Below are 26,688 nucleotides of genomic sequence, written 5' to 3' on the forward strand. Positions count from 1 at the left end.
CTTGGAAGAAAAAAAAAAAAACAATCCAACAACAAAATCCCAACAAACTTCAAAAACTTACTCTGCAGACAACCAGTGCTCTTGTGAGACAACACAGCTATGAACCACAAAAATTTAGTAAAGGCATCTAAATGGCAACTCCTTCACCAAAGAAGCCAATCAGATTATCCCTTTTTACCTTTTTAACATTTGTCCAATCAGCTGAGGGGAGGGAAGAAATTTAAGATATGAAGATATATAGTTAAACTAAGCCCTAGAACTCTCTTAATTAAGAAGCATAAAAGGAAAGAGCTTCAAGGATGGTAACAATAATTTAAAATATTATTTAAATTATCTGCATAGAAATTTTGGGTTCATGGCCAATCAGGTCTTTCTACAGAACAAGTTCCAGCACTAACAAGCAGGGAGCTCCATGTGAGGAGTAGGTGTAAGTTCATGTCACAACTCAACAGGGGATGTTTTATAAAACATAGATTAACCTTAATCATAAAAATAATCACAGTATATTTAATGTGCAGAGATTTACATTCTAAGGAGTTAATGCAGATTGCATGGATAATTCTCCTTAAAAGCAAACACAAGAAATCTTCTATTTAAGGAAATATTCTGAGCTGAGTCAAAGCAATACTGAATTTCACTACCTATAGGATCTGGGTTTTCTTCAGAAAGCAGAAAACTACTTGTGTGTGAGAGATTAGGCATTTAAGTAAAAACTTAAATGGTGCCATGCTGAGTACTCCAACATCAACCATGGGAGTCCAGCTGGAGTCCCTGCAGAGGTTGGAAAGCTCTGAGCCCTCCCTGAGCACACAGGGCTCACAAAAGGTCTATCAGGACACATTCAGCATCTGTCACAGAGCACTCAGCAACAGGCTGGACAGGGAAATACAACTCTGTGCTCATTCATTAGCATTATGCCAGAGAGGAAATCTGCTGCAGAGTTTGTAAACAGTTTTCCCACTCTGGCAGAAATGTTTTCGCAAGTTCCTGTCAAATGAAAGTTGCACTCAAAAACCCTCTTCCTTATCCTGCTTCCCTGCCTATGGGAGGGGGTTGGAACTACATGATCTTTAAGGTCCCTTCCAATTCAAACCATGCTAAGATTCTGCCATTCTCTCACGGGCTACATCAAGCATTACACTATAAAACCTGTTTGTCAAGGCCTCTGGGAACCAACAGCCATGTATGAGCAGGCTTATCCAGGTAGGAGTTAAACCCAGGCACAGAACTAACCATACCTCAGAAAAAGTCATTATCTTACCAGTTATGGAAAACTATAGGCACCCAATTTTTATTTACTTGTCACACAGGCAGTTTGGTTATCACATTTTTATTCTGAATCATCTGTTGAGTTACAAATTACTTTTTGCTACCCTGAGTACTGTGAGTATGACACTTTCCAATTAGGAGCTTACAGTCTACAAAGCAAGGACTGGTATTTCAATTCAGGCTGCTAAAAACCCAACAGCTTGCAGATTTGCTAGCAGAGAGGTGGTTGTTTACTCCTTGCCACTTAGCACTCACTCATCCAGGAAAACACTTAGCAGCATTAACAGGACTCTTCTTATATATTCCTAATTAACTGACATTAAAACAGATCTAGGAATGTGCTGTTTGATTTCCATCAAATGATGAGATTATATATATACACACATTCATAGATCTGAAGAAGCCACCAGGTTTGCAATAAGCAAGTGTAGGTGCAGGCCCACGGATGCTCCACATCATTGATAACAAGGAAATAATTCAACATGAAGAAAAATAAATCCACAAGAAGAAAAATCCTAATGAGGACATCATTTGTTGACTCATCACAGTCCCCTGAATGTACCACACCAAGTCCTTGCAGCAATAACTGATAACCTCTGAAATCATTCACAAAGCTGTGTGACTTGGTCTTTCTCAGACCAAAGATGCCAAGTCCCTTGTCACGCACCCCTCCGGGCAAGCACCACAGGTGGCATCAGCTGTTCCTGGGACTCTCCTCCTCTTAGCACTGAAATCTGAGAGTTATTATCTGTGTGCTTATTGACTGTCACAAAACCAAAGAGACAGAGATAGATTCTGTCATACACAGACTGGAATTTAATTCCTAATAAAGCCTTATGCTGGCCTGCCCAGAGCATCAGGGTCCAACATCTCATTTCTTCAATAACTAATTCAATGGTTTACTAATGATAAAATCCAACACATGTGACAGTTCTAGAAATGAGATGGCAGAGGGTGTTAAACTTCAAGCAGCATATTCTCTTCCTGTCACAGACATATTATTGCTGTGCAAGACCTAAAATCACCACCTGCAACCCAACCACTACCAACATACAGGAAAACCAGCAGTTTATATAAGTTATAAATTCATATCTGAAGCACATATCAGATATTTTGAAGTGTATCAACTGAGAGAGGCTTTGTATCTTTTGGGGAGATGAAAAGGAAGATGGGGAAAAAGGGGAGAAATTGAAATTGACCACTCAATGTTGGTACTTCTACATTAGTACTGGTTTTCACCTTTGAGTTTCAAAGCAAATCAATGTATCCAGAACAATTATTTTCAATCAAATAATTTGTCTAGATCAGATGTATATCCTGCCACCAAGCAGGAAGTTTGCATGTGAAGAATAATGGTAAAGAGAAAAACCTTCACATAAGCATTGTGGTCATGAAACCACAGCAGTACAAGCCTTCAACACAGTGCAGTTTATAGTCTGAGCTGTTATTTAAGACCAGCAAATGAGCTGCTGTTACTCTTTTTGATGCTTGAACTACCACTATTCTACTTTCAAGCCAGTAAACACGACCAAGTACGACAGTGTTAATGCTGTATTGAACTGCATCTGTGATTAACTCAGTTCTAAATCATAGTTCAAATTTACTACGGAAAGAAAAGAAACCTACATCCAACAATTCCTACATCTTACAAAAGAACTCCATGTAAAACCAAAAAATCCAAGAATGACCATTTCTCTGCCCAGTGAGCATGTTAAGTTTTATTTATAGTGCTCGACCAAAGATCCCTAAACCAAAAAAACCCAGTGTATTTTCTAACTAGTGCCTGAACTTCACCTCCACCTACGGTGTTGAAATCCAAACCACTCCACTGCTCCCCAGCAAAGAGCGGTCTCAGAAAAGACAAGCATGGACTGCTCCACTTCACCAGTTGTGCCAGCAAAAGAAGATGCCAGCAGCCAGGTAGAGCACAGGATGCCAAGGAGCTGGGCAGAGCAGACTCACCGACACGTAGCTGCTGGTGTCCACATTGTCTGTGATGGTCTGGCGCTCGCCCCGCTGGTTGATCTTCCTGTACCGCCGGCGGGACTGCCGGAGAGGGACCTCTCTTTGCAAGATGTTTTCCTCATTGTCTTTGGAGTTCTCCACCTGAAAGACACGTTCGGGCTCCTGGTTAAACATCCAGTTCTTCCATAGCACCGAGAGCCGGTGGAGCCGTAGGAAGCTCATGGGGAAGGAGCAAACATAAGTTCAGGGCAGTTAAACCCTTCTGGGGAAAACGGCCGCGGGCGTTTCGGAGAACCTCGGCTGTGGGTCTCAGAACTGCTCATTACAATGAGCCGGAGGCCACAGTTTCCTTCCAGGAAACAGTGTTTTTAAAAAAAAAAAAAAAAAGTAAAAAAGGCCCACGTATCCTCTGAAAAATGTCACTCATCAGTAGAAACCCGTCTGCACCCACATGTATCACACAGCACAAGTTACACACACTGCTCATTTCAAGCGTATCTTCAACACAGAACTCACCATTTCTTTGTGTATTTGCAACTGGCAAAGAGACTGAATTATATCCCATTTTTATTAGTGTAATTTTTAAAAGCATAACTTATTTCTAGTAACAGTCACAGCTAAACAACTTTAAATATTCCAACTTTTTATAAATAGCTGCTTCACCTATGTCATACTGCTTTCTAATCACTTCCAGTAGATTATGAAGAAATAACTGGAACTCAGTCCATATCTTAATGTTAAATATTATTTGTGACTAAACATTAAAAATTAGGTAAATGTATCTTGTTAGCAAAAGCCAACATGAAACCTTTTATCTCACTAGTTACAATTTTTTTTTTTCTATAAAAAGCAGTCTCATCCTTTCCCATTTCCTTTTGATGTTTTGGAAAAATATCTCCCAGCAGGAAGCAGAGCAGACATGCATGCAAATAGCTGCAATGGGCAAGAAGCCTCTCTACAGTGTATTTACTATATTGAGGTTTTTACTATCCTCAATAGCTTATTTTTATTTTTTTTCTGTCTCCAATTTTCACTTGAAAATCCTAAACATTAAGACTTTACTACTGGAACAGGAGAAGAACCTCTGTGTGATCTTACATAGCCCTCACTTCACATACTTGGGTAAATTATCTCAAAATTAAAATTCAAAAGGTATAAAGGAAAGAAACCCAGACAGACTTAACAGACAGGAACAGGAAAGCAACCAAACTACCTAAACCATCACAAAAGCAAGATCACATCTACTTTCTACATAATTTTTTCCAAACAGCTAAGTCTGTCTGAGGTCAGAGGAAGGTGCAAGCAGCTGGGTTTGTCTTGTAGGTTATTTTTGATTCCATAGAGAAAAAGAGACATTAACAACACAGGTTAAAGATATAACAGTTAGAAGAGTGAAGCTCACACCACAGTACTGTAGAAAAAAGAAAACAGAAAAGCCAAGTTCCCCCCGCAAGAGACAACCACACTTTTCACCAGAAAAGGTGAAACACAGGCCAGTGACCAAAGCTGTCCAGCTGCAGCACTGCTGTAAGCAAGATGGAACAAGGGAGTAAAAATACAAGGCAGGCAGGTAGAAACACAAAAAGAAATAAAAAACCCTTTTGATCAGGCCATTTAGTATCATCAAAAAATATAGTGAGATGCTCTATACAGAAGCCTTTCTTCACCCAGCATGAAATACGGATTTCTAGTTAGCAGCAATGGTACTCTCAAATTATACAGAAGGCTTCCCAAGGTCAGGAAGTTTGGTTTGGTACTCATCAAACAACCAAAATGGTACTTGTTTATTTTTTAATGCATTATCCTTTTTTTCTCTGCATTCAGTCTTAAAAGATCAGAGAAACTAAGATGAGCAGTGAGCTTCTCCAACAGACTAACCTGGACCTGAGACTGCTGAGGAGGCTGGACAAACTCTTCCAAAACCGATGACTCTCATTATTAGGAAGCCCCAAACTAACAGGTATTTCTAAGACTCAAGTAAAACAAACACTCAGTGAAAGGGGAAATTCTTCTTCTTCTTCCACAGTTCTAACTGAAAACTAAGAAGTGAGCATAAATAAGTTATTTGTTAGCACTAAGGCAAAACAAACAAGTGCTGAAAATTGAGAAACTGAGACCACCTGCTTCCTTCAGTTAGTGCACTGCTGTTGACAAAAACAACATGAAAATCAGACACCAGGAAAGATCTCCACGCCACAGAGCTCCCAGGTGAGGACCACCAGCACCAACAGTATTTTCAGTCCAGCTGACCATCAGGTTGGGTGCTCTCACTCAGACCTGATTTCAACTGGTTAAAACTAAAAATTTCTGTTAGCAGAGAGGTGTCATCCTCCTCACTCACCCCCCAGCTGGATGAATACTCCTACAGAGGAATCTGGGGAGAACTGGCCCAGGAGGACCTGGCTGCAACCAGGCTTCCAGGTCCAATGGAAACACTGCCCTGCAGACTGCTTCTCATTATTTCAGTTCCAATACAGAATCATGGAATTGTTAAGGCTGAAAAAGGCCTCTAAGATCATCAAGTTCAACCATTAACCCAGCATTGCCAAGCCCACCACTAAACCATGGTCCCAAGTGCCACATCTGTTAAATCCCTCCAGGAATGGTGACTCCACCTGGGCAGCTGTGCCAGGGCTTGACAACCTTTCCCATGAAAAAATTTTCCCAATATCCAACCTGACTCTCCCCTGGCACAGCTGGAGGCCGTTCCCTCTCCTCCTGTCCCTTGTTCCCTGGGAGCAGAGCCCGACCCCCCCCCAGTCTCCCCCTCCTGCCAGGGAGTTGCAGAGCCAGAAGGTCCCCCCTGAGCCTCCTTTTCAGGAGGATGCTCCCATATCCCCAGGTTCACCCATGGCACTGGCTGCCACATGGAAAAATTGAGGACTGTCCCCAGTTTCACTCCGCAGCCCAAGCCAGCAGTGAAACATTTTCCACCTCTAAACCCCACACTGCTCCTCTGGAATCTTACACTCAGACCTGAAGGAAGTGAAAGCACCAAGGAACAGAAAGGACACTTCAGTACACCAAGATATGCTGCAATTCCAGGCCATTTTCTTAAGTGATAAATGGGTCTATTATTAATTCAATAGATTGCTCAGCCTCCAAAAATATGAGTTACAATGCCCATTCACACACTATCTGTTATCCTCATTAACTTAAGTTGACCACATTTTATGGCCTTTAAAATGGGTCAGTTCCCAGAGGATTCCCACTACAAAACTGATTTACATTCTAAAGTAACAGCAGAGAGGAAAAAAAAATTTAAAAAAATCAGTCACCAGCAGGGAATGATGGTGTTCTTTAACTCCATTAAAGGAGCAAACTAATTATTTTGCTTGAAGATAAATATTCATTACATATTAAACCTCATTATTATGTTGCAAATTAAAAACGAGAGAAAATAAAAGAATTAAGATAAATTAATACGAATTAATCAGGGAAATGAAACTCAAGTACACCTTGTGTCAGTGCAGATCATTAGCAAGGTGCACATCACCACACTGGTGCTTTTTTCTCACCCTGTTTGAAGTACTACCCAGAAAATACAGTTAACAGCACCTTTGGCTACATTTACCTATAAAACATGAACATAAAAATAATGAAGAAATAACTCTGTACTTTTAATTCTCTGATCTTCCCACAGGAAAAATATATTGAAGTTCCAGAGAAGAATGTAAGATACTTTTAAGCATCTCTATACTCTCATTGACATTTAACTACAACTACAGATAATTCAAGAGATTTAAAATACAGTGAACTACTGTCTGGGCTGCACATTTGTCTCCAGGAACACCCAGCAGCTTTTGAATTTGCTGACATGGCCAATGCTGGCTTCTCCAGCTACTGTGACACTGTGTTCCTCTGAAAACATTCAGCACAGTTGTAGCTACTCAAGTTACACACACAACACTAGTTCCTCCATAAAATATTTTAATAAGCCCAGTTTCTGGTAGCACACACTTGCACAGAAGCATCTTCCTGTATTTATTTTTATTTTACAACAATGGTGATGTGACTAAAGAAGGATGTAGGTATTTCTTTAGAATTTCATATTATATTTTGCCTATGAAATATTTCACATAATCTTGCAAATGCACTTGCAGTGAGTCAGTCACCAGCCACCCTCCACTAGCCCAGGCTGCTCCAAGCCCTGTCCAACCTGGCCTTGGACACTTCCAGGGATGGGGCAGCCACAGCTTCTCTGGGAAATCATTACAGGGCCTCCCCACCCTCACTGTAGAGAATATCTTTCTAATATCTAATAATAAATATGACTGGGAGAGTGTTTGTCATTCTGTGCTACAAGGTGCCAGGAGCGTTGAGGTGAAAGCTCAGCTCACCCCAGACCCTGCACTGAGCACCCCAAATCCCAGGGAACACTCAGCACCCCAAACCCTGGACAGCAGCAATTTAAACAGTGACAGTGCACAGCAAACTAGAGTGCCTGGGGCATTCCCATGACATGGCTGCACACATTGTCACCCAGACAGTCCTGTGCCATCCCTCAAGGCACAAATCCCCCCCAGAACTCCAGCTTTGAGAAGAGCCTGGGTAATTGGGGATAAAATAAATGAACTGTTTCACTTCAGAGGATGGAGACAGGCTTCTTGCACTCTTAACCTGCACTTCATGGCAGACTGCAGCTTAAAGTGTGTGCTGCAGCAAAGAGCATATTACTGATGGTATCAGAGCCCATGAGCAGAGTCAGACTGACACTGCACAAAGGACAGCAAGTGTACTTGCTACAGGACACCACTGACACTCCCACTAGACTGAACTGTGAGACACAAACTTTTCACAGAAGTTGAATACTCACACACTCAGTGAGTAAGAGACACTGTCAAATATTAGTTTTAATGTTACCATATCTAGATCTAAGGCAGTCAAATCAATAGCAGTCTGGAGATCTGAGACTGATTAACAGACACGTGGCTTCTCAGCACAACAAACAGTTTTGTTCCAGCTCCATTAACAACATCCAAGATGAAAGTTAAAAGAGATCTCCCCGTGTCCCCAGGCACAGTACTGGGGCACAGTGTCAGGCTGCACTATGGAAAAGCAATCCTAATATTCCAGCTGCTGACAGCATGTGCACATCAACCTGGAAAGGACTGAGTTACTCTCTATAAGCAACACTCTGTGTTATCATCTATATGTGCACCTGGCTGTATCATAAGTTTTGTGAAGAAGCAGAAGGAACCCTGGGCATTAAGGTTGATGACAACTAAGCTGAAAACCTTTATCCTTCAAGCTTGGCTAAGCACACTCATGTTTCTTCTCCTGCCTACGAGCCTTCACACTGTGTGGCACTGCAAAGGCTCGGAGGAAGGAGGCTTTTCCTCCCAGACATGGCCACTAAAAGCAATGAAATGGGAGATGGGGGTGTAAATAAAATATTCAGGATAGAAGGCTGTCATTGCCTGACTCAGGAATGCTCAACTCAGCCGTGACTGTTAGGCTTTTGAAACTCAAGTAAGCATAATTTTAGAAAGAATGACCTAATCATCATCATCATTTACCCATCTAGATTAAATTTACATAGCTACTGCTGTTACGAGAGCAGCCATAGGTATAATTGAAATCAAGGCAATTTTGCTGCAATTTTATAGAATACTTTACAATAAGCTTTCTGCTGTAAAAGAGAAAGAATTTGCTGAAACCAGCAATAGATTTAAATACATATGAGAAAAAAAATCTGTCTTACCACAATCATTTCTGAAGGCTCCAATATGATACATTCGCATCCTCGCTTTCCTCCAGACTGCTTGCCAAAACTAGAGTGGGATGGGGGAAAAGCAAACAAAAAAGAATGAGAAGAACAGCTATTTTACCTTTTCAGTAACCAAAATAATTGGCAATGGTGCACGTTGTTTAAAAAAAAAAAAAAGACAAAAAAATTGATGAAAACTATTGTGTGAAAAATTCCAACCAGATAGTATCATCAACATAATTTTTTAATTTATTCAGCACTGCTCATCATGATCTGCTATGTAATGCCTAAATATAAAGAATGTTCTTTTGTAAAATCCGTTATTACTTACAGATAGTCAAAATCACTTATAATACATTTCAGTTCTGAGAAGAAAACATTAGTAAATTTTAATTAAACATTAAATAGGCTTTGTAAAAACAAATATACGTAAATTCCAAGGACTCCAAAATATTACTTCACACGCAGCATTTTTAACAAGAGTTCCCTCAACTCCATGTCACCTCTTCATCCTCCCAGGAAAGGGAAGGACAGAGAATCTCTTGTCTAACATTGGGCCTTAACTTGTGACCTCTGCCTTTGTGTGAGTTATTGTGCCATCACAAGGTGATGGTATCACCGTGATGGGCTCTCTTTTAAGAAGTGTGAAAAACCACAAACATGACCAAGTGTGATGGGCAGTGTAATACAGCACCTAAGGAGAGCAGCTAAAGGCAACCTGATGTGCTTCAGCTCATCAGCTTTAATAGACACCTTCCTTCAGGACACCCACCACCAGAGGTGGCTTTAGGGAATCACCTCTGGAGAAGGTACCATGCCAGCAGAGCTGAGCTGGACACTGCTGGGGGACACGGGGTGTGTCACAGACCAGTGACCTCTGAACTCACTCCAGCTGTGCCTGCAGTGGCACCTGCCATTGAGAATACTTGGCTGCACATATTGAGAGAGTTTGTCCTCACTCCAGGCCCACTGGCCTGAGGTGGGTTTGCTCGACCCCCCCGCTCCCTGAGCCCACAGGAAAGCCATGCCAGGCCCGTGTCCCATGGAACAGCCCCCGTGATGAGCAGAGGGGGGGCTGGACTGAGCCCTGCATTAGCAGTTCAGCAGTTGTAGCTGCTGTTACAAACTCGGGCTGTCAACATCAATCACGTTTTAACACCTACCAGCAGGTGAGACAACCGAAGAGTCAGTTAACGCAGAGCAGGGATTAATGTGTGAATTAGAAAGGAGTTCAGACAAGTGTGGAGACAAATCCTTAAAAAGTGGGTCGGCTCCATCTGCTTTCAGTGAGGTTATGTTTGGAAAGTACATCTGAAACTCCAGTCACACAAGATTTGAGCCATGGTCACCTTGATGGCAAAGATCTGTGAAACACCACCTTGGACAAAACATTTAAAAGACTCGTGCTTATAAACTGCGTGTCAGGGGAGCACTCCCAAACTTCTGCAGGATACGTGCTCTTACAGGGAAAGAACTAAACTAGACTAAAGCTGAAGGAGGGAATGTTTAGATATTAGGAAGATATTCTCTACAACGAGGGTGGGGAGGCCCTGGCAACAGGTTGCCCAGAGAAGCTGTGGCTGCCCCATCCCTGGGAGTGTCCAAGGCCAGGTTGGACGGGGCTTGGAGCAACCTGGGCTGGTGGAAGGTGTCCCTGGCCATGGTAGGGGGTGGAACTGGATGGTCTTTAAGGTCCCTTCCAACCCAAACCATTCTGTGATTCTACAAAACTGTGAAGTTACCCAAGTTACATCAGAATATTCCTACAAATCATCAGTGTAATCCCATTAGGATAAAGAATTACGATTAACAAGGGAACAGCAGCTTCCACTGTCAAGTTTTGATTTTGCTAATGGTCTACTGAAGGAAAAAAAAATAAATTTGAATTACATGATTGTCATGGAGTGATAAACGACAACGAAAATTTTCTCACCCAGACCAGAGAAGCACAGGTTTCACACAGAAAACTGGCATTTTCACACGTCTATACTAAGAAACTCAGAGCTAAAATTTTCATGCCTTCTTTCATGCTTTTTCCACACAGCATGTGATCCAGGCATGACAGTCTTGTGTATTTGCAATACATAAAAAGAATGGCTGAACCACTCTCATTATTATAAAAAAGTTAATTCAGTTCTGAAAATACGGAAATGTCATTTTTAATGTCAGCTCCAACTTCAAGGTGAACTGAAATTCCATGTTAGGATTTCTTCACAAACCAAAAAGCAAAGTGAAATCAACTTTGCCATGGGATCATTTAAAAAAAAAAACAAAAAAAAAAGGAAAAAAGTTACAAACAGTTGCAAGTCTATTCCTTACAAAAGAAAGCTAAATACAAGAGATTTTTTTTTCCCCCCAAAACCAAAATTCTAAAGGAATTGTGTGCAACTGGAAGTTTCAATTTTTGCAGCTTTTTAAAAACAGAAATAATCATCATCAGTTTTATCACAAAACAGATTATTGCTACTATTGCTATGTCTCCTGTAGTTAGGAAAAGGCTCCAATTTCCTGCTGCAGGTTGTTCAAGCACAGTGGTTTTGTCATGTAACAACAGTTTATCAAACTCCTCGAGGTTGAGGAAGGGTTGTTTTCCTTTTTGTTTTGCTTTACATAAACACATTCCTGAAATTCAGCAACTGTCCAGCTCCCCTCCGCTCTCCTTGCAGCATTTGCTAATTAAGTAATGGCAGTAAACACTAAGGAGGAAGAGAAGAGTGCTTGGAACAAAGGTCACACTCTTGGCACCATCATTTCTGCTCCATCAGGCACTTTACAACAACCAAACACTCGGAAAAGGATTAAGTTCCAAAGACAAAACCCACCCTGCTAATCCTAAACTACTCACATTAACAAGTCAATAGGTCAAGTTTAATTATTTCCTGGAGTACATCATGGATGGTTTATCGATTATTCCTCAGCAGAGCTCCTTCCAAAGGAGGAGGCAGCATATGGTTTCTCCCCAGCTATAACCACCACTATGTCTTAAAAATACCCATTTTTAACATTCTTAATTAACATATGCAACGTGTTTTAGAAACATAGATTTTAACGTTCTTAATGACTTATTCCATATTTTTCTCTGGAATACAAATGTTTAGCTTCTCTATTAGTTAAGAGGTTTGCTGACATCAATAGACTTCACTAATCTGCCAGTTATAATCCAGGCCTCAGAAAAATGTTCATTCCCAATTAATTGGAAATGGAAAGGATTCAGTTGAACAAAGTTTTGCAAGGGGAGGAGATAAAACCCATTTGGGAAACAAGAGTAAACATGGACTTTCTGTGACAACAAATTACTTGGAGGTTTTCAGTCAGCCACTGAAGACCCACCCAAACCTAAAATATGCTGGTTTTCAAAGGTGAGGGCTCTGGAAAGTACATCTAATTCTGGAAGAGGTGGGGCAATCTTATTTTTTAGTACTAAAAGACCACTTCCCAGGGCCAGCTTTGCACCCTGGGCAGGTTGGATCTGAGCAGCCCATTCCAGCTGGGCTTCTGCACCTCTGCTTACAAACCATCACAGCACCCTTCCCAACCACATCCCTAAACACCAAGTCCTCTTGATGTCACATGGCAAGACAAACAAAAAAAAAAAATGAGGAAAGCCTCATTAAGGTACAGCATGTTACACTCACTTCAGTGCTTTCAAGCAGAGAGCAGGAAAAATAATCCAATTAAAAATTTAAATTAATACTGAAAGTGTGAGAAAACATGAAACTAATGTAAATTAAGCTCTACTTACAATAAAAACTATGTCAAAGGGCATACTACCACTGGTATAACTGTTAAAATTTTAAATGATCCAATTAATTTAATCGGTATTGTTAAAATATGTGTGATTTAAATAAGTCTTAAATTTAACATCATTATTCTATAGCCTCCCACTGCTGGAAGCCCAGAAAAAGTCAGTACTATAAAACTACATCACAATTTTTTTTATTTATAATTTTATTATACACTCCTGCAACTTAATATTCATCTATTACATCTGCATCATTAATTTTCAGCCATTCGCTCACTGCCCTGCAACACTGTCATGGGGAAAAAATGTCTTCCACATACCAAAGGCAGCTTTGTTTATCCTTGATTTATGGATGCCTCATTTGCAAGAAACCTTGTTTTCCTCCTGATTCACCACCACTCATAATTAAAAATGCTTAAGCAGTTGCATCATGTGAGAAAGGAATGTAAGTTAAACTGGCATGATATCCTATAGCAACCACTAATGGGTGTCCATGCCATGGGATCAGACTGGAGCTGTTATAACAACCCTTACTTTTACTGAGCAAACTATTTAGAGAAGCCTCCAATGTAACATTATTTTAAACATAATAAAGCAGCTCTTTAAACAGGATGTGCACAAGCACTTACAAGCTTTCTGAACACAAATGTTTAAAAATTCTTCATATCCAGCTGTTGGACAACCTGAGTATCTGGTGCTGAAATACACCTGGAATTTCAAGACTGACAAATTTAAGCAATAGTTGTCACATTTTACTTGAACATTTCTTGATATCAATATGCTCAAGTTATCCAATACTGATAGTTTCTCATTCTGCATTACTCAGAATACAGTACATACATTAAAGGTAAAAACACAGCCTGTCCTGAAGAGCTTTCAGCCTACAAACAGATGGAGACTGAGACTGAATGTCTTATTACTTGCCTCAACACTAATTAGCAGGCATCTTCAAATTTACAATATTCTGCTACATCCTGAAACAATATTTTCAGATATTTTGGGCGTCAAAGCCTTCAGTGGCAGGATGTCAGGTATTTTACATTCTGTTCTGTACTTTCCAGGAACTACAAAATCATAACATTATCCTGGCTGTGTAAGTTGGTGTCAATAAAAGAGTTATCTGTGATTACCTGCAGGAGCTTTACCTGCAGGAACACCCAGCACTGGGCCAGGATCCTGAAATACCAGTTTATCAATAGAATAAGCAAAGGGGTTGCAGATGTTTTGTTCTTATGAATACACAGGTCTCTCAAAACTGCCTGTCAGGCTGCTTTTAGAAACAGAAAGATGAAGACAAATTGTACTTTTTGCCACTGCAAAGCAAACCCCATGACCTTGCTCATCCAGTAATCTGGATGGATTTCTTCAATGCAAGAACATTTTCCAGGCAAGTGCAAAACCTGGGCCTGGAAGAGACGAGTTGCATAAGGAATGGGAGGCAGGGTTTTCATTATGTGCTCTGGAAGTCCTGAGCTTTTCAAAGTAACTTCATTAGAAAAAATATTATAACACTTAACTCCATCAGAAAATGGTTTAAAGGAAACCTGACACCACAAGATACATGGCTGAATGCAAAATACCCTTTTCAATTAATGCTCAGTCATCAAAACCCATTTCTGCATTAGCTCTTAATAACAACATCTAGCAGGTTTATCTCTCAAGCCTGCTGAAGTTTTAATTGGAAATTATTTTGGAGGCTGTGTAACATACTACTCAATTTGCAGGCTCCAAGCTCAAGATCTCTGTACTAATTACTTTATACTCTGCACACAGTGACACTTTGAGGAAGCCAGTGGCTCACCTACCACTTTCTCTGAAGCTTTCCAGCTATTCCAGGCCATGGGATTAGACAGCCTTAGTAAAACTGTATTTTAGTTATAAACAAATCATACACGACCCTTTGCTTCCAACTTCATTTCTCTTGGACTTTTTTTTAGTTTAGCCAGTAAAAAATTTTCTGTGGCACAATCAGCATCCCCTGCAGTCCATAAAACCCCTAAAGGGCAGCTTTTGTAAGGAACTATGAACAGAGCAAAAGGAAGTTACTGGTCGGGTTGGAAATAACAGACAAGATTATTTGGTCATGTCGTTGTGCCAAGTCTGAACACAGTCTTTCTTCATTCTTTTGGTTTTCTTAGAAGACTGTTCCATGTCAAGAAAGATGTACTCCTAGTTTGCTGCACCTTCCCAGCCCTTACTCCAGGTCAGCACCTCCAGCAGAAGGAGCTGAACTTTGGAGACCAGGACACTCAGCCTCTCACCAGTGCCCTGCCTCTTCTCAGCCACATTCCCTTCTCCCTCAGAGAATTTTCATCCCAGCACTAGCACTGCCAGAAGAATTTCAATACCAACAACTCCCTCTGAATTAATTAGTTTTACAAATACATTTATTGGTAGCATTCCCAAGTTGTTGGTTCACTTACTGGCTGTGAGGCAACGCTACAAGTCACAGCCACCACTTAACAGAAACACCCAGGGAAAACATCACCTCATCCAGAGCCACAAATGCACTGAATAACCACTGCTTTGATCCTTTGCTGAATATAAAATCTATCAGTCTTGATAAGCACAGGGATGGAAGCCTCAAGCTGTCTTCATGAGAGCAGAAAAATAATCCACAACAGTTAGCTGAGAAGAGCTTTCCAGTGTGAAGCAAACAGAGAATATCATCCTGAGACCTCTGCAATTTTTAAATTTCTTACTCTGTGACTGTAAATCACAACCTTATGGGCAACTGCCAGTTTGTCAGATATTAAGTTTACTGTATGACAGCAGTGGACTGGCACACCTGGGTTTAGACCTTGGGAGCTGAGGGAGGAAAAGCACTATCCACACTACAGCCACTGGACTGGGATTCACATAGAACAGATTCAAATACTACTAACAGTCACAGCAAGTTTCAAAATACAGTAAAATATTGTTATTTGCAAATATTAGCACAAAACAAACTAAAACAATTTCAATCCAAGCCACTGTTCACGATGATAAACTGGGAGTTCCTCTTTCAGTATGACAATTTTCTTGATCTAAGCATTTGTGTCTTCTCCTTTTATTAAAGAAAAGAAAGAGAACTGGCTTATTGAGTCACTGATGCATCTCCAGCACTTGTGAACAGATACCACAACACAGCCATGAGGTCACTTGGAATAAAGGAAGTGTTTAGGGAGTGTCCTACTCTCTACATGAATAGGACAATGATTCCAATTTTCTCCACTTGTGAGATTTTGGAAGGGCTTAGAAAAGAGAGTATTTGTTTTTAGTAAGACTACATCTTGAATGTTTCAAGAGTTTGTGTTTTTCCCTTGGAGGTTCAATTCTCCCAGCTGTAGGAGGCTGTCAGCCACATAATTGGTTTCAGAAGTTCCTCCAGGCCCTTGATGTATCTCCTATGGCTAATCTTGCTGTGAGTAATCTCCTTCAAATATCCTGTTCACATGAATTATCTTCATTAACAAGCAAGGTTAACACAAAACCTCTTTGACTTGCTGACACGGTTTTCCTTCCATGAATCCATCAATCCTGTTCTTTTATTCCAGCCACCTCTTTCTTGTTAGAGGTAAATTCTTGTCCTCCCATGCCCAATCTATTGACAAATCCATTCTCCAGGCAACAGGGCAATCAAGGTTATGCCATCTTTGTACCTGGTATTACTGACTGACCTGCTTCTTACCTTAAAAACCTTACAGGGCTTTTCTCATCACGAGCATCAGTGTCAGCACGTTGAATAGATTTACTGTACCTGGGTGCAAGATTTACTCCTCCACTTTTTAAACCAACTTCTGAACTACAACTTGAATACAAATTCATCCAAGGCAATGAAAAAGCCCTTCTCAAGCACAGAGAGCCCAGAGTTCTTCAAACAAAGTGTTTGTCAAATGTTCCAGAGGACAAATACGAAGTTGAAATCAGCAACAGGACAAAGAGGAAACTGGGGAGTGGGGGTGTTATGAAGTACACAAACTGAGTTTCAAACCAGAATCCATTTGCTGCCTAGGATCTGCCTCCATCCATCCAGTTCTTCCAGAATGGCAATTATTCAAACCTGGCTCTTAACCTTTTCAGAGCTCTAGGAGGTCTCCAGATTAAAGCCTAAATTCTCACCATCAGTAGTTATCACCTTCCTCCCATTAAGGATTCTATTTTGGTCCTCATTCATTTACCCCCTGGCCATCTCAAAGCCATCACAGTCTCCTGCATCACTCCTGTGCAGAACACACCCATCTCCAACCTCTGCTCACAAGCAGACACATTTATACCATATTTAACAAGTCAAACAGATGAGCTTTATCTGATGCCAGTGTCTGGGCAGCACCAATCCTACCAGAAACCCAAGAGGCTGGAGGGATGTCTCCATTCCCTTCAGCAGTCTCAGAACACTTCAGGTGTGGTTTTCTTTTCATTCCCTATGCTTGTCTGCCACTTTCCTACTGTGAAAATTAAAAAGCACAGATAAAGCAGATAAATCCCCCCCAAAATACTCTTCCCTAAAGTTTATTTCACTAGTATCTTACAAGATTATATGCTCATTAGGCAGAGAGAGTATGGCAGCAAGTTATCTTTGTTTCCTGTGACAAGGAATAGCTCTGGAATACCTGAGGCAATGAGAATTAAGGCAATACTGTGTTTTCTTATAGATATGTATGCAAACCTCCTTTCAGAATGACTCACATGCTCAGGAACTTGGTTGGGGACAAAAAGCATGACATTAAGCATTACTTTAAATGTAATGAAAATGCTGCTAATCACAATTATGAAAGAACACTACTAACTTATCTAAGCCACTGTTTCATAGGAAGTTAGCCTGTAAGTGACTGGTGACTCCCTCAACTACAGATGTGATAGATGAGATATTCAGACCAGGGAAAGCAGCTGAAGTTTATCCCACTGTACTGAAGAAAAAAAAAAAACATCATTCAAATGAAATGGAAGTGATCTGAATACCCTGGATATCCAGCAGGAGTGCATTCCCTTCCTTTCCACGTGATCTCACCACCTACAGGGACAGTACACCCCAGGAATCACGTAAGCTGCAACCTGCCAGCAGCTCCATCTAACAGAACTCTGTGACCCTTTCACCATCTAGCAGCTATTTTTCCTCATTATCCATAATAAAACTAGTTGTAATCTTGTGAATTAGCTATAACAGATCTATTTTGTCTTTTTTTTAAGGCAAAAGAAATCTTAATGGTGGTTATAAATTCTAAGTTTGGCAAAGCAATGATTTTAGAGAGGTTTTATGCAAATATCAGCTTGCAATGTCCTCCCTTCTGGTACTCCTGAACTTATCACAGACTCATCATAGTATGGTTTGGGTTGGAAGAAACCTTAAAGCTCCTCTAGTTCCAATCACCAGCCATGGGCAGGGACACCTCCCACTATCCCAGGTTGCTCCAAGCCCTGTCCAACCTGGCCTTGGACACTTCCAGGGATGGGGCAGCCACAGATTCTTCTGGACAACTTCACTCCAGGAACTTCAGTCACTCAAGGAGCATTAAGAGTTTAACATCCAGCCTATAGCTAACAGAGAACTCAGCTGAAAAATGGAGTCCTGAACGTTCTTATCAGTGCTCACCACGGAATTTAAGCCTATGGAAATGTACTGGAGCTGGAGTTGGCATTAAGGCTGTTAACACGGGCAGCTCATGCTGAGTCAAGTGAAAGACAGAGAAATAAAATTTCTGAGTGATGCACAAGGTCAAGCAGAGTATTACTCTGGGTACTCAGGGTATTACTTGAGCAAGTCCAGCTCAAGTCAAATAATGTGCTCCAGTGAAAGCATTTCCCAACGTGCCCTGTGCCTCAGCCCCGAGGTGCACTCAGATTCCTGGCATATGCTCTCCCTAACCAGTGCTGCTGGGCTCTTCTTGCTTCACAAAAAAATCATATATGCCATTAAACACAGCCTCCAGCCAAAAGGCAGAAGCCATGTGATCTGCAGTCATTTCTGACACAGGAAACTCTAAAAACAGTCACACAGCAGCAATTATTCTAAGAGCCACTACTGAACTTTAGAAAAACAAAATAATGAAAAAAATATTGTTAAAAATTTACAGTAACACCAACATATAGAATGCATTTATTAAAAAAAAAAAAAAGCACACCTTGCCTTATCTTAAATAATAACAACTTCACATACCTGCAAGGTGGTAAAAACATGGAATCCTTCATGAGCACGGATCCAGAAAGTAGGATATACCAGCATCTTGCAATAGTTTCTGAGCTGTAAGAAAAGAAATCATTGATATCTACTTTCTTCTCACAACACCTCAGAAATATATTATCCAAAATATCACTGTAGTAAAATACTGATTTACCCCTGTAGCAGTTTGATAGGTAAGAACCTGAGCACTTGAACTGGATGCTACCAAGATGTTTTTTTAAAACATCTACATCCAGAATGTTTCTTGTACTTTACAATTTGACATTTAAGTCAGCTTAAAATTTTATTTTATTAAAATGGAGTTATTAATTTTCAATGAAAACATTTTATTCCAGTGAAAGTATACATAAAGCTAGAAATACAGGACAGCCCACAATTCCTAAACACACATACAGACTTGGCACTGGAGCAGGTGTGTGTCACACAGACCCACCACCCCAAATAGCAGGTGGTGTCTCATTTAGACTCAGGTGTGCTGGAAGCTGTGCCTTATACAGAAAGCTAGGATTAGCTGTGAGAGGGTAAATATACCACAAGCAATGCTAAAATACAAGGAAAACAAAAATATATTTGCCTCCCAGTAGGAACCCAAAGAGAACTCTGAGCTCAAATCCTAATTCTTGCAACTTAGAGGTGGTGCTGGAGCTCCATCCCTCTCCCGTGCAGGATGCAGGCAGTGCCAGCTCCAGGGACACAGTGCCACCTACTGAGTGTCACCACGGCTCCCACCAGCTTGGGGGGGACCCTGCCTGTGCCTTCCTGGTGCCACAGTCACACACAGACACCTCATGGGCACCCCTCAGATGCCAACACTGCTCCTACAAACACCTCCTGCCAAAGCCTTTAACCAAGCTGAAATGCTGTAAAGGCTTTTATTAGCAATGGCTGAAAAAGCAAATCATGTATTAAAACATGCAAAACAGTGCTTCTGCTCACACTTCTGCTGAAGAACTCCAACAAGTGCTGTGTACTCACCAAAAGAGGACTTGGTTGCCCTTGTACCTCTCATAGCGGGCACTCGATGACATTATTCTGAGGGAGGAGGAAGAGAAGTTTAATTTCAATTTTACTCCCCAAAGATCATGAGCCATTAATCACCATATTTCAGTAGAACCACTTTAAAGCTCTAAGACCTCGAATTCAACAATTTTTTTTGTCCTAAAGAAAAGATGTGCTTAACCAGAAAATTCAAATTATTACGGTGTTCTTCATTATCCAAACAGATAATATACAGCATGTTCTCTAAGTGTTTAAATCACTCCCACACACTGGAATTACCCATAGCAACAGAGCTGAAGGAACTAAAATACTTCCAACGCACTTTTTATGCTTTGTTGGCCTTCCATTTTATGGATTCTGAGATCATCCGAATGTCTGAAGCATTAAAAAGCTTTTGTAATCAGGAGTTAAGAGAGGGCACTGTCTGCACAGTCCTTTGTAGGCAAATGGCAGTAAGCTCTGCCTTCCTTCTTAGAAAGGCTAATTAGTTTGGATTCCATGCCATGTTACTGCAGTGACTGCACTCAGCAATGGGCTTGGCCAATGCTCTGCCACCTCCCAGTGCAGGCAGACAAAAGCTCTGCTCATCTCCACAAAAATAAAGTCAGAGATACACAGTGCTAAACAACTCTAGTTGTGGAGTACTCACCTCAGCTGATGCTCCCTGAAATGCGAGAGTATGTCCAGTCCATGAAGGAAAGAATAGATAGTGTTTAAGTCCTAAAGAGAGAGAAAAAAAGAACAAACATGACCAACTTCATTCACAGCATCTAATCACTCAGCATTACTTTTCAGGTCCTGCAGTAAGTTACACAGACCTATGAGACATAATTCTAGAGACAGGTGAGGGAACACACAGACTTGAAGAACCCTGTCCACACTCAAGCTGTGAAAGTGAAAAGAGTGAAATCCAACTGATGCATAAACACTCACCTGATAAAAAAAAGATTTATTAAAAATATCTCTGAAAATATTTACATGACTGGAAACAGCAGCAAACAACATGTGGAATAAGCCAAAAGGGGCAGTCCTGTTCATCCAAGGACAAAAACTGTTGAAACCTTCTAACACCTCTTCAAAGAGGGAATTTTGCAAAATTAATTTCCTAGTGGCAAAGAACCCCAGCAAAAACCTAAACCATGCAGTGTAGCCACCATGTACAGTGCAGAGAACCACCTTTTCATCCTACTGCCTCTTACTCAGCCCAATCCCTGTCCAAAGGGCAGCATCATAAATTACTCCAAAATACTGTTTAGCAAACAAGAAGACAATGAAGTTTTAGAGGTCTCCCACCTCCTGCCACCATGACTGAGCATCACGTCAGTGCCATCCAGCACCAACCACAGAAACAAAAATATTAAAACACGAAGATTATTTCACTTTAAAAACAGGGCTTTACATAGAAGCTGCAATTAGGAGATACAGCTGTTTAAACTTCTCACTAGACAGAATCGTCCTCAGTCACAGAAATATCTGTGCTGATGGTGCAGACCACATGCTGGGGAACAGCTCACTGGGGCCATTCATCACCGAATTTACTGTCCTGAACAGGTGGGCTGGGAGCGTCCAACACACGCACAACACAATCATTATGCACCACAGAGCAGCCTCTCCAGCCTGGCCTTGGAAAGTATGTTCTGAATTTTCAAGTGCTGCATTTATCCAGTGTTTACAAAAGATAAATCAATATGAACGCTGGCCTCAGAATTTACAATGGATTTACTTCAGAAAAGTTCTTTGGCTTAATAGTCCTTGTTTAGCAATATAACGGATATGGACTGTTATACCAAACGAAAGGTCAGACGTAATTGCAGGCCCTGTAAAACCAATAAAACTCTGATTTATTTTTTTAAATGTCATTACCAAACCCCATGAAAATTAAACAGAAGGCCTGAATGTGTAACACATTTATAAAGCACTCATTTCTCACACAGTCCAATCTCATTCTAATCCTCCGACTCTGAGTTGCCACAAACTTGATTTTATTAGTGAAATCTGGGAACACCAGCTATGAATCAGACTCCAAACACACCACAGCTTGTCAGAGGTGGGCACTTGGCAGCCAAAGGGTCATTTCAGGTGTCCCACCAGCTCCATTACTGAGCTTTCCCTGTTTCCAAGCAGGGAACTGCCTCACCTTCCCCACCTGAAAGCATCAGGCACAGGAATGCAGCAACTGTATCCTCAGACCATACACTGCCTTAGTAGTTAATAAAACTTAGGAGTTATAGACTCTATGGAAGAACTGAAATAAAATCCCTGTGTCCCACATTCTTCCTCCTCCACCTGGAGGCCCCCCTCTCCCAGGCCAAAAGAAGGATACTCACAAGTCCTGTTGAAGTTGGGCAGTCAGGAAGGAATCAGTATTTGGTATTAAAATTAAAGCTGAATTTTTCAGTCCTCATAACTCATTATGCCTATATAAGTTTTCCAGTATTTTTTTTTACATAACAGAGATTAGGATATAACAGAAGGTCTTTAAAATATATTTTAGATAAGCAGTTCTGTAGTCATGAGTCACAGAAAACTGTAAGCAGAACAAAAGCTTATGTTCATGTCTAATCACAAAGTTTTTAAATTGTACATATGAAAAACGACCACATCCTGACTTTAGAATTATTCTCTGGAACTCCCTAAAACACAGTGCCAGCACTGGGCATGGGCACTCCACCTGCAGACACAGGAGGGCTGTGCTGACCCACTGAGGAGCTTGATGAATAAACAGTTGGTAAATGAAAGAGATAAACATTTGCTTAAAGGGATTCATGTCTGGAAAGCATCCCACGGCTCTGACTTTGGCTGTCGAGACGAGCAGCAGCAGAGAGAGCAGCTGAGCCAGAGCACAGCAAAGGGGAGGCAAAGGTTCCTATTCCCTCAGCCAGCAGAAGGCATTTAACTCACACTATCGGCTGTTACTGCTCTAACCTTGATAAATGTAATAAACCCCATCCTGGTCACTGCCCAGCCAGGGGACACGTCAACAAGCCAAGCACACTGGCTACTCATGCAGCAGTTTCTGTAAGTGTTTTTAAACCAGGATCTGTAACACTTTCCCTAAGAATAACTGACTCTTCAAGTGAGCCCCTCTCCCAGTTGTGCAGAGCAGGTGATTTTGGGTGCCCCTGAGCACAAGAGCTAACTCAGTGATCCCCTGGGAAGGGCTGCAAAATGCCTCTTTACACCAGAGCATCAAACATACCCATCCAAAATATTTTACATGTCTCAGTGAAGTAATTTGCTTGTTTAAATAGATACAGCCAGGTAGAATTCCTTCTCTCCCTCACAAGCCACTTCAAAGTCCGACAAGGGAGGGTACAGTACATATGGTGTATATATATCCCAGTTTTTCCCAATAAAATGAAAATTTCCTATCAGTTATACTTTGTGAAGTTTTCTCCATTACTCCCTCAGAACAAGTGCTTATAGTAGCACTGAAATTATGTTTGACATGCTACATTTAGAGTCTCATTCTGCATTTTTGCCAGCGAGGAACATCAATTAATAGGAGGGTGGCTGGTGATGGGCAGGGGCTGTGGCCACCTCGTGGACAGAGGCTGCACCACGCTCCCAGAAACCCTCCTCCACCAGAGCTGCAAGCATTCATTTCTCTAACTCGAGGTTTGTAACAGCTCCTAATCCTATTTTCGGTCTCAGTTTTAAAAAGGGATTTCTGTCCCCGCCGCAGTTATAAACAGCAGACAAGCACATAACCACAGTGCAAAGGGCAGAGATCAGTTTCACAGATACGTTTGGATACCCACTATGAAAAATGCTATTAAAGGACGATGCCAAAGGGCAACAACAGCAGAACACAAAGCACTTGCTGGAATTTTATAGCCCCTTTCCATATCCTTCCTTATAATCTCTTTACTTCCATCAAAACCCAACCGAAACGTGCTTATTGATGAAAAGCAATTTCTCCACATGCTCTAAACTAAGGACCAAGGTCAGTATGATTTTATTTTGTAATCTTTCTTTTCAGAGCTTTTCATCACCTGAAACAGTACCTGAAAGTAAAGCACAAGATCTACCTGCAAATGCTGTGCCCACACTGATTCTTCAATCTTTGACAGAAAACTACCTTGACTCGGTTATTTACAGAGAAATTCGCATTTTCTATCCAAATAGCTAAAACTGCAGCTACAGAGACTCAAGGGAAAGTAGGGAACTGTGCAAAGAGTAGAGGGGACGGGGCAGTTGTTAATCTTGCTCAAAGGGAGATTTTCTAACTACAGAGAGGAAACAAGAAGACTGTGACCGCAGCAATTCTGCGCCGAGCTGCCCGGGACGGCTGATTGCCTTTGCCTCCAGTTCTCACAGCACAGAGTTCATGAGCAGACACATTTAAAAAGCAGAGGACATCTGAGTCTTCAAACTCCTCCTGTGACAGAACACACTGTATAAGCCAGCCTGTGTTTCAGCAGCAGAGCAGAAACCAAGGGATGGCTCTGGGACGGCACCGTTATCTCCAAACGCGGCACGAGGGAAGTGTGGCCACCAGCAGCCTCAGCACCAGCTTTTATCATCCCCAACACACATATCCTTCTGGCAAAAAGCTTAACCAGCTGCTAAACCAAAGGTGGTGTAAAAACACAGAGATTTTAGTAACGACATCATGTTATCTAAATATATATTCTTTTATGATAACATACTCATCCCAATATAGTTCACAGTGAGCCACCTGAACACCCAGACCACTTCTCATTTTCCCTCCCAGATGCTAACTCATAGCAGTACCATAAGATGGGAAAATAAAAGAAGCCCCAGTAGCATCAACTCATCACACAAAAGCAAACCAGCTAACTACCACCATCCCCCATTTATCCCAAAGCACTTAATTTGCTACTATTTTTTACAAGGATAGCGAAATATTAATTTCTTAGTTGTTAAGATGTAACTTTTTAAAATAAAGAAATAAGCACAGTCAGCTAAAAAAGTCATCACGAGAATATAATCCAGCCTCAAAGCTGCTGGGGGAAGTGGTGGTCATCCTTAGTTTCTTTATCAGCAGCTTTTTAAAGTATGACCAAGATCTGGACAGATCTGGACAGGACCAAGATGCTTCTGAACAAGCACCATAGTGCAGAAACACAAGTGATGAGCAAAATTTGTGAGTTTGTATCATTTCCTTATGCTTCACTCTCTTCTCTCCCAATTCCTCACCTTTAATCCAAGAGGCAGCTTTACAAAGCTCAGAATTAGGACTCTGATGGAACAATGGTGGTTGTGAACATGGAGTTCTGACCACAAAGTTTTCCAACCAACAACAGCTCCTGTCAGCACAACGGTAATTCACATGAGCTGCATCCATAAAGCTGTAAGTCCACATTAAGGTCCAAGACAAATTCCCCTGCAGTGTTAAAAGGGGGCAAAAAGCAGTGTGATGCTCTGGAAAAAAGACAGAATGACTGAATCACAGACAGCTTTGCCCTCAATAAACACAAACTGAAAAACTAATGCTTTACTTGATATGACCCCAGTCAGGTGTTCCAGCAACACATTATTATGTTAAAACACTAAACAGGAAATCTGGTCTATTTCTAAGGACAATAAATTGTTCTGAAATGACCTCATAGTAGCACATTCTGATAAATCTCACAGAGGCAACCTCAGCAATTGCACTGAGGTATCGGGGACGCTGAGGAAGCCATAAATCCCCACGGACTCCTTCAGCACTGCCTGTCACGTTGTGTCCTTCGTGCCGTGGGGAGAGGCAGCCCAGTCCCCAGACAGCTGCATCCAGCCCTGGCCAGGACTGTGGGACAGCTGCTCCCTGCAGAGGGGCCAGGACTCAGGGATGCTCCCAGATCCCACGTCCCAGTGAGCCATCCCGGATCCACCCTGAGCCTGAAACCAGGGGGCTCAAAGAGCACAGACTGGCAGGTATTATTCAGTCCAGAGTTTTGCTCAGGGAATGAGAAAAGAGCAGAAACCTGCACCACAGCACCACTTCAAAGCCACAGTTCAAACCAGCTGCGTCAGCAAGTTCCAGAGCGATTGCTCTCACATGCAAACCTGTCCCAGGGAGCTGCACAAAACCTGTCTCTCAATCCACCCCAAACACATTAAATTCCTGTTGCAAGAGCAGATGCTTGGCTCACTCGAGGCTCCCCACGCCCAGCCCACGTGGGCTGCCAAGCCACCCAGGATTCCCTGGGTCACACACAGGAACTGCTCCTACAGAAGCACAAAGGACTCTGCATCCGTACCTTTCCTGAGGTAGGGCAGTTGCCAGGATGCATATTTTATAGGCTTCAGAGCAAACAAAAAATGTTAGTATCTTCTAAAGATCTGCTACAGATTCAGCCATATCACAGACAATATACTTTAAAAGAAGCAGACACACATTTCTGCCTTTGAAACAACAGTTAAGCCATATGGTAACAGCTTCCCAAATTCCACTGCCGTTCAAAATACCATGGGGTAGGAAACCTTCCAGGGAAGGAAGCCACACTGAAAGCTGCCACAGCCTCCCTGTTTGTATGTTAGAGAGCTGCTTCTTCCTCTTCCATGCTCTGAGCAGAAAGAGGGCTGGAAACAAACTCCACCAGAACCAAGAACTCACTTGGTATCAGGAGTTTTAACTCCTGCATTTTAACAGGCTCCTGGACAGTGTCTGAATTTGTCTGTATTAAAGTTGTTCTTTAAAGGTGCCTAGATTTCAGCAAAGCAAACAGAGGTGATTCTTGGGGCACAGGTTGTGCAAGCTGTAAGTGGGAGGCTCTCCTCCAGCCCGCTGCCATTACTTGCTTCTCAGTGATTCAGCAGGTTCTTCATACAGATTGAATGCAGCTTTTATTGGGAATTCTGTCAGGCTCAATAAAGACTTTGTCACCCTTGGGG

At 41.6% G+C, this 26,688-nt stretch overlaps 2 protein-coding genes across 7 annotated transcripts in view; both read right to left on the reverse strand.

Annotated features, from left to right (window-relative positions):
- Positions 1–26,688, reverse strand: part of RAPGEF6 (Rap guanine nucleotide exchange factor 6) — a 118,142-nt gene that overhangs the window by 73,040 nt on the left and 18,414 nt on the right. For 4 of the 6 annotated variants that reach the window (XM_051794000.1, XM_051793999.1, XM_051794002.1 and 1 more), the window contains exons 2-6: positions 20,495–20,565; positions 19,822–19,878; positions 18,823–18,906; positions 8,939–9,008; positions 3,232–3,375 (exon numbers count right to left, since the gene is read on the reverse strand). In XM_051794000.1, coding sequence (XP_051649960.1) covers positions 3,232–3,375; positions 8,939–9,008; positions 18,823–18,906; positions 19,822–19,878; positions 20,495–20,565 — 426 coding nt within the window. Of the gene's footprint in view, positions 1–3,231; positions 3,376–8,938; positions 9,009–10,107; positions 11,167–18,822; positions 18,907–19,821; positions 19,879–20,494; positions 20,566–20,663; positions 20,697–26,688 lie in introns of those variants that run through there. The other 2 variants (XM_051794003.1, XM_051794004.1) reach the window with 2 other exon arrangements.
- MEIKIN (meiotic kinetochore factor) overlaps positions 1–26,688 on the reverse strand; it is a 144,919-nt gene that overhangs the window by 7,814 nt on the left and 110,417 nt on the right. The gene's annotated exons all lie outside the window — the stretch shown is intronic.

The sequence above is a fragment of the Manacus candei genome, unplaced genomic scaffold (assembly GCF_025592945.1).
Source record: "Manacus candei isolate 608988 ecotype Guabito, Panama unplaced genomic scaffold, ASM2559294v1 h1tg000037l, whole genome shotgun sequence".
Lineage (NCBI taxonomy): Eukaryota > Metazoa > Chordata > Aves > Passeriformes > Pipridae > Manacus > Manacus candei.